The sequence below is a fragment of the Podarcis bocagei genome (genome assembly GCF_964188305.1).
Source record: "Podarcis bocagei genome assembly, chromosome: 4".
In the NCBI taxonomy this organism is placed as follows: Eukaryota; Metazoa; Chordata; class Lepidosauria; order Squamata; family Lacertidae; genus Podarcis; species Podarcis bocagei.
The window spans coordinates 59630468-59645625 of NC_138128.1; the positions used below are offsets into that span (position 1 = coordinate 59630468).

A 15158-nucleotide genomic window follows, 5' to 3' on the forward strand; every position below is an offset into this window, starting at 1 on the left:
TGCTTTCAAAATAGCATAATGGATTTGGATAAAAATCTGGATTGTAAAACCAGGATTTTCCTATACAATGTACAGCTTTATTATATGTAAATATTCAAATCCATTCATATTCATATTTCATAGCTTCGTTGTTTTAATGTGCATGTTAGGAATATGCACATTAAAACAAAATGTCTCTTTTGGTTTAGCATTTGCATTCAGCTGGAAAAAGCCTTCATAAATCAGAATGCAAGTACTTTGAAAAAGGGTGTGATGCTGCTTCTTTTTTTCCTCAGGTAAAATACAAGAAAGTCCTGTTTAAATGAGGCGTGCAATTTTAATCAATTGGTCCCTAAAATAGAAAGACAAACAGCTGCTGCCTGTTAATTGGAGAATGTCTTCACCAATGAGTTCATCATTTATTCAGTTTCCAATAGAGCCTTCAGTTCCATAAATAAAATTCTTATAGCCACATTAGAATACATTGCTCTGTTCATCTGCAACCCAGTACCATTTTATGAAGGATTTATTTCAGAAGGCAAAAGCATGACCTTCACCTATCCAGATTCCTTTTGTTTACCCAGTAATCACATTCATTGTGTGGACACAATTTTAATGAGTAACTATGTCAACCTTAAGCTTCTTGTCTGAAAGTTTTATGTACTGCATATATATTTTAATATAACTTCAAAGAGAGAATGATTGTACATTTTAAATTGTTTCTCTTAGCTTTTGGTTCTTTTAATTATTTGCTCCTACACACCCAAATAATTGTTTTTGAGAACTGTCATAGAGGTGAACTATGGTCAATATGGGAGCAGCATGTCCTTAATAGAAAAGGTCTCCTCAAAGATGTAATAAAGGGCTATAAACACACCGTATTTTTCGCTCCATTGGACGCACCGGACCATAGGACGCACAGGACCATAGGAGGGGGAGAACAGGGAAAAAATTTTTTTTCTTGTTCTCCCCCTCTAAAACTAGGTGCGTCCAAGGTACATTCACCAGAGCTTGTGGGGCTGGCGGTGGAGCGAAGCGCTGCTTTCCCCCACCGCCAGCCTCAAAGATCCCTGAAGCCTTTGGAGAGCAGCGCCCCGCTGCCCTGCAGAGGTTTGTGCGCAGCCGTCCCCAAGCTAGAGCAGCGAGATGGAGCCCTCCGTCTCACTGTTCTGGCTTGGGAACAGCCTTGCTAGCTTCTGCAGGACAGCGGGGTGAAGGCACCACGCTGCCCTACAGAGGTTTGCGCGCAGCCGTCCCCAAGCTAGAGCAGCGAGATGGAGCCCTCCGTCTCACTGTTCTGGCTTGGGAACAGCCTTGCTAGCTTCTGCAGGACAGCGGGGTGAAGGCACCATGCTGCCCTACAGAGGTTTGCGCACAGCTGTCCCCAAGCTAGAGCTCCGTCTCGCTGTTCTGGCTTGGGAACAGCCTTGCTAGCTTCTGCAGGACAGCGCGGTGCCCCACTGCCCTACAGAGGTTTGCGTGCAGCCATCCCCCAGCTAGAGCAGCTAGACAGAGCCCTCCGCCTCGCTGTTCTGTCTTGGGAACAGCCTTGCTAGCTTCTGCAGGACAGCGGGGTGAAGGCACCACGCTGCCCTACAGAGGTTTGCGCGCAGCCGTCCCCAAGCTAGAGCAGCGAGACAGAGCCCTCCGTCTCGCTGTTCTGGCTTGGGAACAGCCTTGCTAGCTTCTGCAGGAAAGCGAGGTGAAGGCACCCCGCTGCCCTGGAGAGGTTTGCGCGCAGCCATCCCCCAGCTAGAGCAGCGAGACAGAGCCCTCCGCCTCGCTGTTCTGTCTTGGGAACAGCCTTGCTAGCTTCTGCAGGACAGCGGGGTGAAGGCACCACGCTGCCCTACAGAGGTTTGCGCGCAGCCGTTCCCAAGCTAGAGCAGCGAGACAGAGCCCTCCGTCTCGCTGTTCTGGCTTGGGAACAGCCTTGCTAGCTTCTGCAGGACAGCGGGGTGAAGGCACCACGCTGCCCTACAGAGGTTTGCGCGCAGCCATCCCCCAGCTAGAGCAGCGAGACAGAGACCTCCGTCTCGCTGTTCTGGCTTGGGAACAGCCTTGCTAGCTTCTGCAGGAAAGCGAGGTGAAGGCACCCCGCTGCCCTGGAGAGGTTTGCGCGCAGCCGTCCCCAAGCTAGAGCAGCGAGATGGAGCCCTCCGTCTCGCTGTTCTGTCTTGGGAACAGCCTTGCTAGCTTCTGCAGGACAGCGAGGTGAAGGCACCCCGCTGCCCTACAGAGGTTTGCGCGCAGCAATCCCCAAGCTAGAGCAGTGAGACGGAGCCCTCCGTCTCGCTGTTCTGGCTTGGGAGCAGCCTTGCTAGCTTCTGCAGGACAGCGGGGTGAAGGCACCCCGCTGCCCTGCAGAGGCTGTGCGGGCAGCCGTCCCCAAGCTAGAGCAGTGAGACGGAGCCCTCCGTCTCGCTGTTCTGGCTTGGGAACAGCCTTGCTAGCTTCTGCAGGACAGCGGGGTGAAGGCACCACGCTGCCCTACAGAGGTTTGCGCGCAGCCGTTCCCAAGCTAGAGCAGCGAGACAGCCCTCCGTCTCGCTGTTCTGGCTTGGGAACAGCCTTGCTAGCTTCTGCAGGACAGCGGGGTGAAGGCACCACGCTGCCCTACAGAGGTTTGCGCGCAGCCGTCCCCAAGCTAGAGCAGCGAGACAGAGACCTCCGTCTCGCTGTTCTGGCTTGGGAACAGCCTTGCTAGCTTCTGCAGGACAGCGAGGTGAAGGCACCCCGCTGCCCTGGAGAGGTTTGCGCGCAGCCGTCCCCAAGCTAGAGCAGCGAGATGGAGCCCTCCGTCTCGCTGTTCTGTCTTGGGAACAGCCTTGCTAGCTTCTGCAGGACAGCGAGGTGAAGGCACCCCGCTGCCCTACAGAGGTTTGCGCGCAGCAATCCCCAAGCTAGAGCAGTGAGACGGAGCCCTCCGCCTCGCTGTTCTGTCTTGGGAACAGCCTTGCTAGCTTCTGCAGGACAGCGGGGTGAAGGCACCACGCTGCCCTACAGAGGTTTGCGCGCAGCCGTTCCCAAGCTAGAGCAGCGAGACAGAGCCCTCCGTCTCACTGTTCTGGCTTGGGAACAGCCTTGCTAGCTTCTGCAGGACAGCGGGGTGAAGGCACCACGCTGCCCTACAGAGGTTTGCGCGCAGCCGTCCCCAAGCTAGAGCAGCGAGACAGAGACCTCCGTCTCGCTGTTCTGTCTTGGGAACAGCCTTGCTAGCTTCTGCAGGAAAGCGAGGTGAAGGCACCCCGCTGCCCTGGAGAGGTTTGCGCGCAGCCGTCCCCAAGCTAGAGCAGCGAGATGGAGCCCTCCGTCTCGCTGTTCTGTCTTGGGAACAGTCTTGCTAGCTTCTGCAGGACAGCGAGGTGAAGGCACCCCGCTGCCCTACAGAGGTTTGCGCGCAGCAATCCCCAAGCTAGAGCAGTGAGACGGAGCCCTCCGTCTCGCTGTTCTGGCTTGGGAACAGCCTTGCTAGCTTCTGCAGGACAGCGGGGTGAAGGCACCCCGCTGCCCTGCAGAGGCTGTGCGGGCAGCCGTCCCCAAGCTAGAGCAGCGAGACGGAGCGCTCCGCAGTGCTCCGTCTTCCTGTTCTGGCTTTGGGCTTAGCGGCGCAGCCTGCATTCGCTCTATAGGACGCACACACATTTCCCCTTAATTTTTGGAGGGGAAAATGTGCGTCCTATAGAACGAAAAATACGGTAAATTGAAATAAAAGCATACACCTGTTTTGTCCAAATGCATTATTCATACAACAACCCCAATATTATTATCCACTCCATATTGCAGATGGTGGGGAAGGCATTAGAACAGTGTTTCCCAACCTTTTTTGGGCAAAGGCACACTTGTTTCATGAAAAAAATCTCGAGGCACACCACCATTAGAAAATGTTTTAAAAATTAACTCTGTGCCTATATTGACTATATATAAAGTAACTCTCTTTAATAGGAATCAATGAAGGCATATTCTACATATGTAGCTGAAATAGTCGAAAAAATTCTGAGTTGTAAGAATGGGCTTGTATCATGCCAGATGGGGAAAGGTCACTTTTTACTTATGTAAAAAAAAAATAAAAAAATAGTAACAGCATAGAAGGTAATGGTTAGGCTAGCATCCCTCTTCCAAATATGCTAGGTTTTTATTTGCAGGGACTGTTCTACATGGGAAAGCATTCAGCACTGTCATTCTCCCATCTGCCATCTGAATTGGTACTATTCTGGGTCAACTTACTCTGCTGCATGTGTAGATGAAAATGGCACCAAGTGTGGGGGAGGGGGCAGAACAGGTTTCAGATACAGGATATTAAGCATACACGTACTTCAGATTGAACTGGTTGCTTGCTTTGCAAGTTTTCATTTCCCAAATGACTGCCTTGGCAAGCGCAATACCTACCAGGCTCAACGCCGGTCTTGCGCTGCCGCTTCCCGCGCTCTCAAGGACCCGGGAGGAGGAAGGCGTGAAGGGAATCCCGAAGGCGCGAAAACCTTGCGCATGCGCAGGCCTTCCGCCTGCGACAGCCCAGTAGGCCGGCCGAAGCGAGCGGCGATGGGATGTGGGAGGGAGCTTGCTCGCCGCCCCGCGTGTGCCTATGTGGGGCACGTTACAGCCCCGTGACGTCAGCGCCACGCAGGCAGCCAGGCAGGCAGACGGCGAGAGCCCCGCGCTGGGCGGCCTCTCCCCGCCGCCCCGCCTCTCGCCGCCCGACTCTCCCGCCTCCCTCCCACGGCACACCAGGCAACGTCTCGCGGCACACTAGTGTGCCGCGGAACACCGGTTGGGAAACACTGCATTAGAACTAATGGGTTGCCTAAGCCCTAAAGCTACCTCAGGAGTTTGTGATTGAGGTGAGATTTGAAGCAGGGATTTCCTCACTAACACCTTTTGCTACTCTCCCCCCTTTTTTGCAATGCAGAGACTCAACAGTGTGCACAATATTTTAGATGTTGTCATTATTCATGAGTGTTTATTTGAGAGATGGTGCCCAGGTTCTAAAAATAAATAAACAATCGTCTGGGTTTTTTTTGTGTTGTTTTTTTTTTAAAAAGATTTCAAAGTCACCTTTGAAACATTTCATCTTTCTGCTAAACAGTGATAAAAGGTCTATTGTTTAATTTAGGAACCTGGGAGGTGTCCAGATGCTGTTCTGAAAAATGTGAAAGCTAGTTATTTGACAGCATTTTAATAGCTGACAGAGTACCAGCAAAACAATTTTTTATCCATCCTGCTTTCATGCATTGTTTTCTTCAGGTGAACCAATGAGTGGAGACCATCTCCATCGTGCTGTTAGCAGAAATGATGTAGATCAAGTCCTTACTATTCTTAAAGGAAGGTGAGAAATGATTCACGTTTTAAAATCTTCATATCTATGTAATAATGAGTGAAAGATAATGACAATTGCATGACAAATTGTGCTCTGACAAAGTGTCATTTTTCCTGTCACCTAAATATTAATGTTAAGCTTATATGTTAAGCTCAACGTGATAGATTTCTAATTGCAAATTATGCTGTTACAGAAATGGGTGCTAATATGTATGTGTGTGTCTGTGTATAGATATATATAGATTCGCGCGCGCGCGCGCGCGCGCACACACACACACACACACACACTATAACATTGACCCCTGTGTGTAAGTAGAAGGCAGGCATTCTGTATAACTGACAGTTCCCTTTCCTAGTGACAGCACTAGTGAGAGCCAATGTGGTGTAGTGGTTAAGAGTGGTAGTCTCGTAATCTGGGGAACCGGGTTCGCGTCTCTGCTCCGCTGGGTGACCTTGGGCTAGTCACACTTCTCTGAAGTCTCTCAGCCCCACTCACCTCACAGAGTGTGTGTTGTGGGGGAGGAAGGGAAAGGAGAATGTTAGCCGCTTTGAGACTCCTTCGGGTAGTGATAAAGCAGGATATCAAATCCAAACTCTTCTACTCTATCAGAAAATGCCACTGCAAAAGGTCCTCAATCCTTGGGAATGATTTTTCCGGGGAATTTAGAGGTTGATATAAGAAATAGGAGCATAAAAATACCCTTTCATGGGAAAAAACCATACTGTGCTTCTTGGATCTAAGCCATATAATTCTTTTAAGTTACGAAAGGCAGCAATGATCCATGAAGTTGTGTGCTGAGGAGCACTAATCAAGGCAGACTCGGTGCTCTTGTTGTTGGGCACTACAAGGTGAGCAGCAAAGACATGAAGATTACTATATGAGCATTGTTCAGCTGCTGACTGGCCAGTGCATGGTGTAAAATGTGGGCCATGATGTCAGTGGCCCAGTCTACTTGCTTGTCAGCAGGTCATAACTGCAGGGTGCTGACCTAGTAGGTTCATAGCTTCCTGCCATCTTGCAGTGCCTATAAGTAAGAACACTGTGCCCCCACCTCCTCCATTGGGACACAGTGGTGGCAACTTTAATGGATCCTTACCACTGATGAATAGGCAGAATATGCACCTACGTACGTTGAGAAACATATTGGAGAAGAACTGTAGTGATGGAAATGTTTGAAATGATAACGAGTCTACTTTTTTCTTTTTTGAAAAGGCAAGTGGTGGTAGATACACTCAATAAACTAGGATTTACAGCGTTGATGGTTGCTTCACAAAAAGGATATACTAGGTAGTATTGTAATATTTCTTTTACCTTTCTTGTATGAGACTCTGTACAGATCAGAATAGTCAGTTACAGTTCTCATTATTTTTGTGGTTTGGGGTGTGTGTGATATGAAGTTGCCATTATCTGCTTGAAATTCAGGGATAGCTGATTGATGACCCATTGTAATATCTAATCGCAAACCAATTTTATCTGGCCCTCTACTAACTACCTAATCCCTCCCCCAGCAAAAAAATAAAGTAACAAGATTCCCCACTTCAAACTCCTCTCGCTCTCTTTCATATTGTATGCATTATATGTATTTATGCATATTATATGTACTGCTATGCCTGGGCATATATGATTCATTACTGTGAATGTTTGACTAGGGGTATTGGAATCACTGACAGAACAGTAACCTTCAAAACTGCAGAAGGTAGCCACCTCTCCTTTCAGGTGTATTAATTTTGGGACCCCCCCTCCAATTCATTCCTTAAATACTATTTTATAGCTACAGGCCTGAAACTGATAATTTATTTAGTGTTCAGAGTATGTTCTTTCACATTCATCCTCATAACACCACAGTGCAATGAATAATTATTCTTTGTTTTGTAGACTGAGAGCTAAGACTGAAGAACAGTGACTTGCTCTTGCTCAAAATTACCTAGTTAATTATAAACAAAGTTTGGTTTGAAACCAGAATTTTGTACAGTACTCTAGTCAATGGATCACATCAACTTTATATTCTAGACTGGGATAATGTGCTGCAGCAGTTGCTGTTGTTTATAGTTGTATTGACTTACAAGGCAAGCTGTTAGTTGGTAAATAATTTCAATGTGGCATATGAATTTGCACATGGTTTGAAGACAGTGGTCAGTTTGCCACATAACAATTTCTTACTATATAGCAGCCATCAATTGGCACCCTAACTGAATATTCTTTATATGTCCTGGCAAGCTGCTAGTTGCTGAAAAATAATATAATGCAAATGTTTTCTATCTAGACTTGCACAGATTTTGGTAGAAAATGGAGCAGATGTGAACCGGAAGAATGCCAGTGGGAAAGACAGGTAATAAATGCAGTACATTGCCTCATCAGATAACATGGCGGATGTTGATATTGTGGACTTAAAAAGTATATTTAATGTAAACCTGTGTCCATGGGGAGGAAATGTCACTGGGATACTGTCTGCATCAGTGATAATGCCTTAGCTAATGCTGATCTGAAATGGAACTCTTAATTTTGCAGCTTTTGTTCCCTGACTGTTGTTGATACTTTGAGGCCTGGGCAACACAATGCTGCCATTCTCCCACCACCTGTTGGCAATGGCAGCAGTACATACATAGCTTAGCCCAGGCATCCCTAACCTTTGGCCCTCCAGATGTTTTGGACTACAATTCCCATCATCCCTGACCGCTGGTCTTGTTAGTTAGGGATCATGGGAATTATAGGCCAAAACATCTGGAGGGCCACCGGTTGGGGATGCCAGGCTTAGCCTAACATTCTGTATCGGAGCTTGACATCATTTCTCTACTACATGGTCCTTGATGGTGATGGGAAACACAACATGACATGGATGGAGGAGCAGTAAAATGTGGAACAGCATGGGTGCAACATCTGTGAACAGCAACAAAAAAAAGCAGATTAAAATTATTATTTTGTGGGGAGGGATTGGTTTTAGAGCCCATAAACCCTCAAATTTGACCCATGTGTGGCACTTCAATTTTCCTTGGAATTAATGATAGCCATTAATTTAAATGGCAGAAAGTAAAGCTATACATTCAGAGGCACAAATGGACTAGGCTGAAGCTGATAACTGAAATGAGAAGCAGGTTTCTCTCTTCTCAGGTGTTGCAGATTGCAGCCCATTTATAATGGGAGTGATGGTTGTGACAGCCTCTCCTGACACTACTCTGATTTGGGTTCTGTTTCTTGGTTGGTTGGTTTTTTTACAATCAAACGGTATATAAATGTTTACGAAATAAATATGAAAATAAATTATGAAATTGGTTATAACAGTGAATGACATAGTAAAAACTGCTTATGTATATATAGCATGAGATATATTTGCATTTCCATTATTTTGTGGAATGTACTTTTTCTATTCTATGAAGCTTGTTAAAGTTAGCTTTAGTTGTTTGTTTCCTTAAATACCACTTTTGTATGCAAAGGGCCATTGTGCTCTTTCCCAAATATTCAGTCTGTTTAGTGCATGCAACACTCTTACTGTCCAGGAAGGACTTTAAAGTAGTAAAGTAAGCCAATAGATACATATAATTTAGGACAACCAGTCAAATTAGCAAGTGAACCATGTTTATCAGCCAGCAGAATGAACTTCTGCTCAATGGGACTTCCTTTTTCTCTCCTTCAAACAAATGCAGATAGAAGCCCCGTTTTAGACCTTCCGCTTTCAGCCTGAGAAGGTCAGGGACTCAGCAAGCAGGGATGGGGTTATAGGGAGTATGGTTGGCATACACCCTATCCAGGCAGAATGTCCAGCCAGGGCTAGTTACTCATTTTATGGCCCAAATCAATAATAGTGTCTGTTCGGTTTCCCCAAGTGTTTAATAAACAACAAGGGTGTTCCGCTCTGTTTTTTTAAAAATAATTTCTGACAGAATTAGTTTGATAAATAAAGTTATTTTACTATCTCCTCAAGACACGTCCTTATCAGAGCCTTTCCTGGACCACCTCTAGCCTCAACTCGCTGCTGATCAGTTGACATATCACCTACTAATTACTAACTTTTCATTTGCCCGCACTTTGTCTTTCATATCTGTTTTGGCAGTCTAATGTCGATCCTAAACTATTCAGGCAGTTTCTGGTTCTGGCATTTGGTGTGGATTGTACTATGTTGAGAGTACCATGTTGAAAGTATCAGCAGTATATATAAAAGAATCTTCCTGAACACAAAAGTATGGTGATTTTCTAAAAGTAAATTTGTCCAAAGACCTCCAAAAAGCAGTCTATACAAATCAGAGGAAAATACAGAATTACAGCAGTTAGATGTCAGCATATAAGCAGCAGCAAGAAATAAGATACAATAACCCATAGAATAACAATACAATTTTTTAATAACTTGGTCTATGGGCCGGTTAATTTCTAGTATTACTTAGATATCTACACAAAATCATGCAAGTTTTCTTCCCAATGATATTTTAAGTTAATCTGAAAGGCCTGCTTTTAAAGGTGTTTCATAAGTGGTACTAGATGTCCCTGGTAATGTTGGCTGATGTTCTGTGGTTGGGAAATCGTAAATCTTACACTGAAGTCAATATGTTGTGTCTACAGTTGATGTCTAGGATTTTGTTCTCTATGGAAATATTAAAATGAAGTAATGTCTCAAAAGATTCAACAGAATCCTCAGTGATACACACTGAACTGCAGATGTTAGCAGTTACTAGGAAAATGTTCTTTTGGTTTTTTCTTTGGCTATTTTTGCTAACCCCAGTTATACATTTCACAAAAGCCCTTATTTTATATATATAAACGCTTCTTTTACAATTATCAGCCCATTTTGTCCATCTGGACAATTGGATATTGTGTTTTGGTATTGTACTACCATTTCCTTTTAGCACTGTGAACAAGTTCTTCTAATAGCTTGTTTACATATACTTTATGTAGGCTTCAGTTTTACTAGTAATATAATAGTGATTATATCAGTGGTCATATAACATAGCAACATACAGTCATAAAATGGTGTTTAACAGAAAATTAACTTAGAAGAGTATTTAGACTAAGGTGTGGCTCACTTAAACAATACTTAATTTTCTATAAACTGCAAAATAACAATGTTTTATGTGTTAATAAGTAGTGTTTTTTGTTTCTTAGTTTAATGATAGCTTGTTATGCTGGTCACCTGGACATTGCTAAGTATCTCAGATCCCAGGGAGCTTCTTGGTTATCCAGAGATCTTGGGGGATGTACAGCTATGCACTGGGCTGCTGACGGGGGACATGTCGATGTTATTGAGTGGATGGTCAAGGATGGTTGTCAGGTATGGTGTTCATCTGCATACTTTGAAGCAGTTTATCAGATGTGTACATGCCACTGTATATAGGTGTGCTGTTAATCATTATGGAATGCTGCACCAGTTGTTGCCGTAATTTCAAGGTTCTGAAGAAATTGCATTACCTGCTTTAAAAAGCTTGTATATAACTTTAATAGTCATCAGTTACTGTATTTGAAACTAATCTTGTTTACATAAGAGGATACTTGGTGGAATAGATTCAAATGACCAAATAAATATATTCTAGGTTTGAAAAAAAGTACAAATTTTGGTTGGATCCAGTGTGTACCTGAGTGAAAGACACTTGTGCAATGTGACTTTCCCATCCTGTCCTCACCACTGTGATCTTCTGTGCTCCCCACAAAGCTATCCACTCTGACAAGCTGCTTCTATACTATTTTTTATCATTTCCACTGTATTCCTCTGTGCCACATCCTTTCCTAAGGATTTTCCAGCCCTCAGGAGAGGCATTTGAAAGGCCCAGAGGACTGCAATGGAGAATGGAGGTCCTTGAGCTTGTTTGGAGGTTCTAGCAGGGGAGCGCAGCTATCGTATACCCTTGACCGAAGAATGGTACACTCCTATCTGGGATGGTTGTCCTCTTCCACCGAGTGCACAGCTTCAGGAGGGATGCACATGGAGCGGTGAGGGAGGAAGGGGACACCCGCCTAGACAGCCAGATCAGCTGAATCAACCCTGGCAATCAATGGGGTGACAGATGTTGCAGCCAGATCGCCCTCACATCGAACATACTCTATCTATTTTCCAAAGTTTGGTGAATTCTGATCGTGTGACCCATTTGTTCTCGGTAGATAAAGGCAAACTTCCCCCTGTTGTCGGAGTCACCAACAAGATGATTCCTGAAAAAAAATTTAAAAACCAGGAAAAGGAAGTTCAGTTGAATATATGCATTATTGGATTGTATCCAGTACTGTTTTTCATGGGCAGGGTGGGCTTCTTCTCATACAATAGGACTCTACCTCCCTATCTCCACCCCCCTGCAGCTTCCTGTATACCCTGAAAATCTGCTCTGGAGTGTTGGGAACCCTCTGGGACAGAATTTTAGGGTATTGGGGAACTGCAGTCGAGTAAAGTGAGTGGAAGTCTGCTTGTACAATACTTGATTCCACCCAGTGTATTGGAAGAACTAATAAATTAGGAATTATAATACAAAATGAACATCAAATATTATGTTAGAGTCAATTTGAAAAACACAAACACACAAATTATAAGTGCAACACCTGCAAATGTAACAGGGAAATAAATGTAAATTGTAAGTTAAAAATATGGAATGAATGGGCATTATCTTGACCAATAATGCTACCACTGCTGTTGCTATTACTACACTTTTATCAGCAGCATGCTGTGCACTCTGCAGATAACAGTAATGACACCCTCCTTGCCAAGAAGTGTTCAATCAAAATAAAATGGAGAGGATGAAACTGAAAAGCAAAGCTGTATTAAGGCCAGTGAGTCTGTAAAATAAGACTGAATTTGGTTACCTGGCGGAAGAAGGCCCTGACAATGTCAAGTGGTCTAGGAATGATTTTATGGAAGGAATAGATTTTGAAGTGGGAGCATGAATTGGGCTGATATATAGAAAGGGCTAAGGAGGCTGCTCCAGGCATCAAGAACTGCACAGCATGAGAAATAAATTGCTGGAACAAGCAGGAAAGAGTGATGCTGAAGATAGGTAATAAGCTCAGCAAGTATTCAACAGAACAGAAATCTTGTCAATTTTCATTGAATTCATGTTTCAAGTATCAGAAGAACATCCTTTCTTTGACAGATTGATCCTAAAGACACAGGCTTGGAGTGGACTCCGCTGATGAGACTATGTGCAATAACAGGAAAAGCAGATGTGGCCACAACTTTACTAGACGCTGGAGCTGATGTGAATGTAAAAGATAAGGATGGCAAGACACCTCTCATGGTATGCTCTGCTGCTAAGCAGTGTGCTGGTATATTTTGGAATACACTGTGCAACCTCATAGAAAAGTGCTGTGTGAAAAGCAACTCCAAATCCAGAGTTCTCCTTTTTGTACACTTTTCCCCAATATTTTTGTAGTGCACTAGAGTTTATATACACTATATGTGGTGGTTTTTGTGGTGCAAGTCTCCAATTAAAAAAACCCAACTGTGTAAAAAGCATATGTTAGTGAAGTGTGCACAAAAATATATATTTGTGAGAAAAATGCACAAAAATGCTTTATGTTAAGGAAAATTGCTGGCAAATGTGTATATTAGGATAAATGCACCAAAACGTACACAAATTTTCAGACAGATGCAGAAATGAGGTGAACTGAAGACTGGAAAAAATAAGAAACTGAAATCAACAGGTTCATCCACTCCTGCCACCAATACAATGTGGGGCTGCACTAGACTTGCTGCAAGTGATCTGCACAACAGTCCATGGAACTGCACTAATATATACATACTCAAACTTTTGTCTGCTCTTAGAAAGGTGTTTTGAACTTACTTGTATACTATAGAATGAGGCAGTTAGATGCTTTGCTCTCAAAGATCTGTAATGTATGAAACTGAATTATTAATCCTGCCTGTTCCCTTCAACAAGGTTGTGTTGGTATAATTTGGGTTAGGGTGTGAAGCTTGTTTACCTGGTTGTCTGTTTACCTGAGAACTACCTGCTCATTCCACCAGTTTTCTTCTGCAATGTTAAACATTTTGATAAGGCGGTGTGTCAAGAGGTCTACTTAAGAAAGGCTTCTAGGTACTAGTGCTCCATACTATTCCCCGCCCCATGGAATATATTTACTGTTATGGAAAGCCTTTCTTGCACAGATGACAAGTCCTTTTTCATTCACTACTAATTTTGCCCACAGAATGCAGTGGCTGTGCTAGAAGCCTTTTTACCTGTATTGGGATGACAGGAGGATTTTCAAAGTAACACTTCACTTCCCCTTTGATTTCTCTTATTAAGGCACTTTATCTCACAATCTCTTTTCTAGTTTGGTGCATGAAATGAAGTACGTATGAGCAAATTCAAATGTTTCTTTAATAGGATGAGCCCTCTTATTCCTTCATACTTGGAAATTCATCTTTCTGAAGTACTGCATTTGTATTTGTAGATTCTATAAAGATCAAAATGCTCTGTTAACATTTTCATTCCAGTCAGCACACAGAGAGAGCGAGCAAGTACTTCTCTACCTTTACAAACAGGTGTTTGGGATGATATTTTAATGATATGTAGAAGCAGGTGTATTATTGCCAAGCTCTAAAGGCTAATATTCAGATCCTTCATGTAAAGGCAGACTTCAATGCTGCAGTAGAGGATGGAGATCGTCAGAACTCCAGGAGAGCCTAGAGAAGTTCAACATACTGAAGCAATGCACAAATGACTTGTAGCAAATCACTCGACTATCACTGCTCCTATATGCAAAATTCTGGCCAGGATTATATAGCTTAAGATCACCACATACACTGTTTTACTATTTATGTAAGGCATCTATATACCACTTAATAATTAGCATTGCTAAGCAGTGGGCATAAACCTAAACTAGACGGAGAATATAATGATAAAAATTCATCGTAAAACTGAACACAACCCCTATGGGTTGCATTCAGCTAAGTCCTACTCAGTCAGCCCTTTGAAATTAAGATAGTCATGTCTATTAACTTAGGTGGATCTACCCTGAGTGGGACTTGCATTTAATACCACCTCTGATATTCAGTGGTGTAAATGTAAGTTGTTTCAGTTGTACACTACTGTACTATAAATGTGTTGTGCAAAATACACTTGGGGTGCTATGACTGATGGCAGCTTCTTGTTAAGTGCACAGATTCACCCCCATGCAATGGTTTGTAAGGCCCTTAGATCTTGAGTTCCGGCTGCTAGGCCATGTTTAAACTTCTTTTGAAAGCTATTTAAAAAGTTTGGCATACTTGTAGTTGGTTGATAACATTGTCAAGAGAATATTTAAATATAGTCAACAAAATTAAAAATAAGTAAAGCACAGACCCTAGCTGTCAGGAGTATAGACCAACCCAGTCCTCTGTTAATGTTCTAGCTGCTTATTCTAAAATACACACAGCTATGTGGCTGTCAGATACGTTTGTGTGTATCTCAGTACCAGAAATGAAGATGCATTTGTTACATTCCTTCTAAAAGTGATACCATGCCAGTTCCTCATAGAAGTGGTAGTAGCTTTGACATTTACTTCTTATCAGTTGGAGGTTGCTCAAACAGTAACTTTCAGAGTTGGAACACAACAGTGTTTGGAGTTTATTTCCAAATTTGGGATGGTGTTCTAATATTGAGTAATCCTTGCATTGCGTTAGTAGGTAATCTGTGTTGGTTTTCATTGAAGAAAAAGGTGCCAATTTTTCTTTTCTCCAAAATATTTCCAATAAGAGAACAAGTTTATTTTATGCAAACACCCAACTATATATAATTTCCCCCTAATCTTATTTCCAGGTGGCAGCATTAAATAACCATGAAGAATTGGTAGCATTACTTCTAGAAAGAGGAGCAGATCCTGATGTTAAAAATGAGGTAATAGCAGTAAGAGTAGCTTTTTCAGCACCTGTTTTACACACACATCCAATAACTGTTTAAAATAACAAAATTAACAT

The 15158-nt window shown here is 43.4% G+C and overlaps 1 protein-coding gene across 5 annotated transcripts in view; it reads left to right on the forward strand.

Annotated features, from left to right (window-relative positions):
- The window catches only part of FANK1 (fibronectin type III and ankyrin repeat domains 1), a 38511-nt gene that overhangs the window by 16539 nt on the left and 6814 nt on the right, over positions 1-15158 (forward strand). For all 5 annotated transcript variants that reach the window (XR_014007849.1, XR_014007850.1, XM_081193053.1 and 2 more), the window contains exons 4-9: positions 5224-5305; positions 6509-6583; positions 7560-7625; positions 10388-10553; positions 12355-12498; positions 15001-15078. Coding sequence is in view for 3 of the 5 variants with exons in the window: in XM_081193053.1 (XP_081049179.1) it covers positions 5224-5305; positions 6509-6583; positions 7560-7625; positions 10388-10553; positions 12355-12498; positions 15001-15078 (611 nt within the window). In the remaining 2 variants the exon portion in view is untranslated. The remainder of the gene's footprint in view (positions 1-5223; positions 5306-6508; positions 6584-7559; positions 7626-10387; positions 10554-12354; positions 12499-15000; positions 15079-15158) is intronic.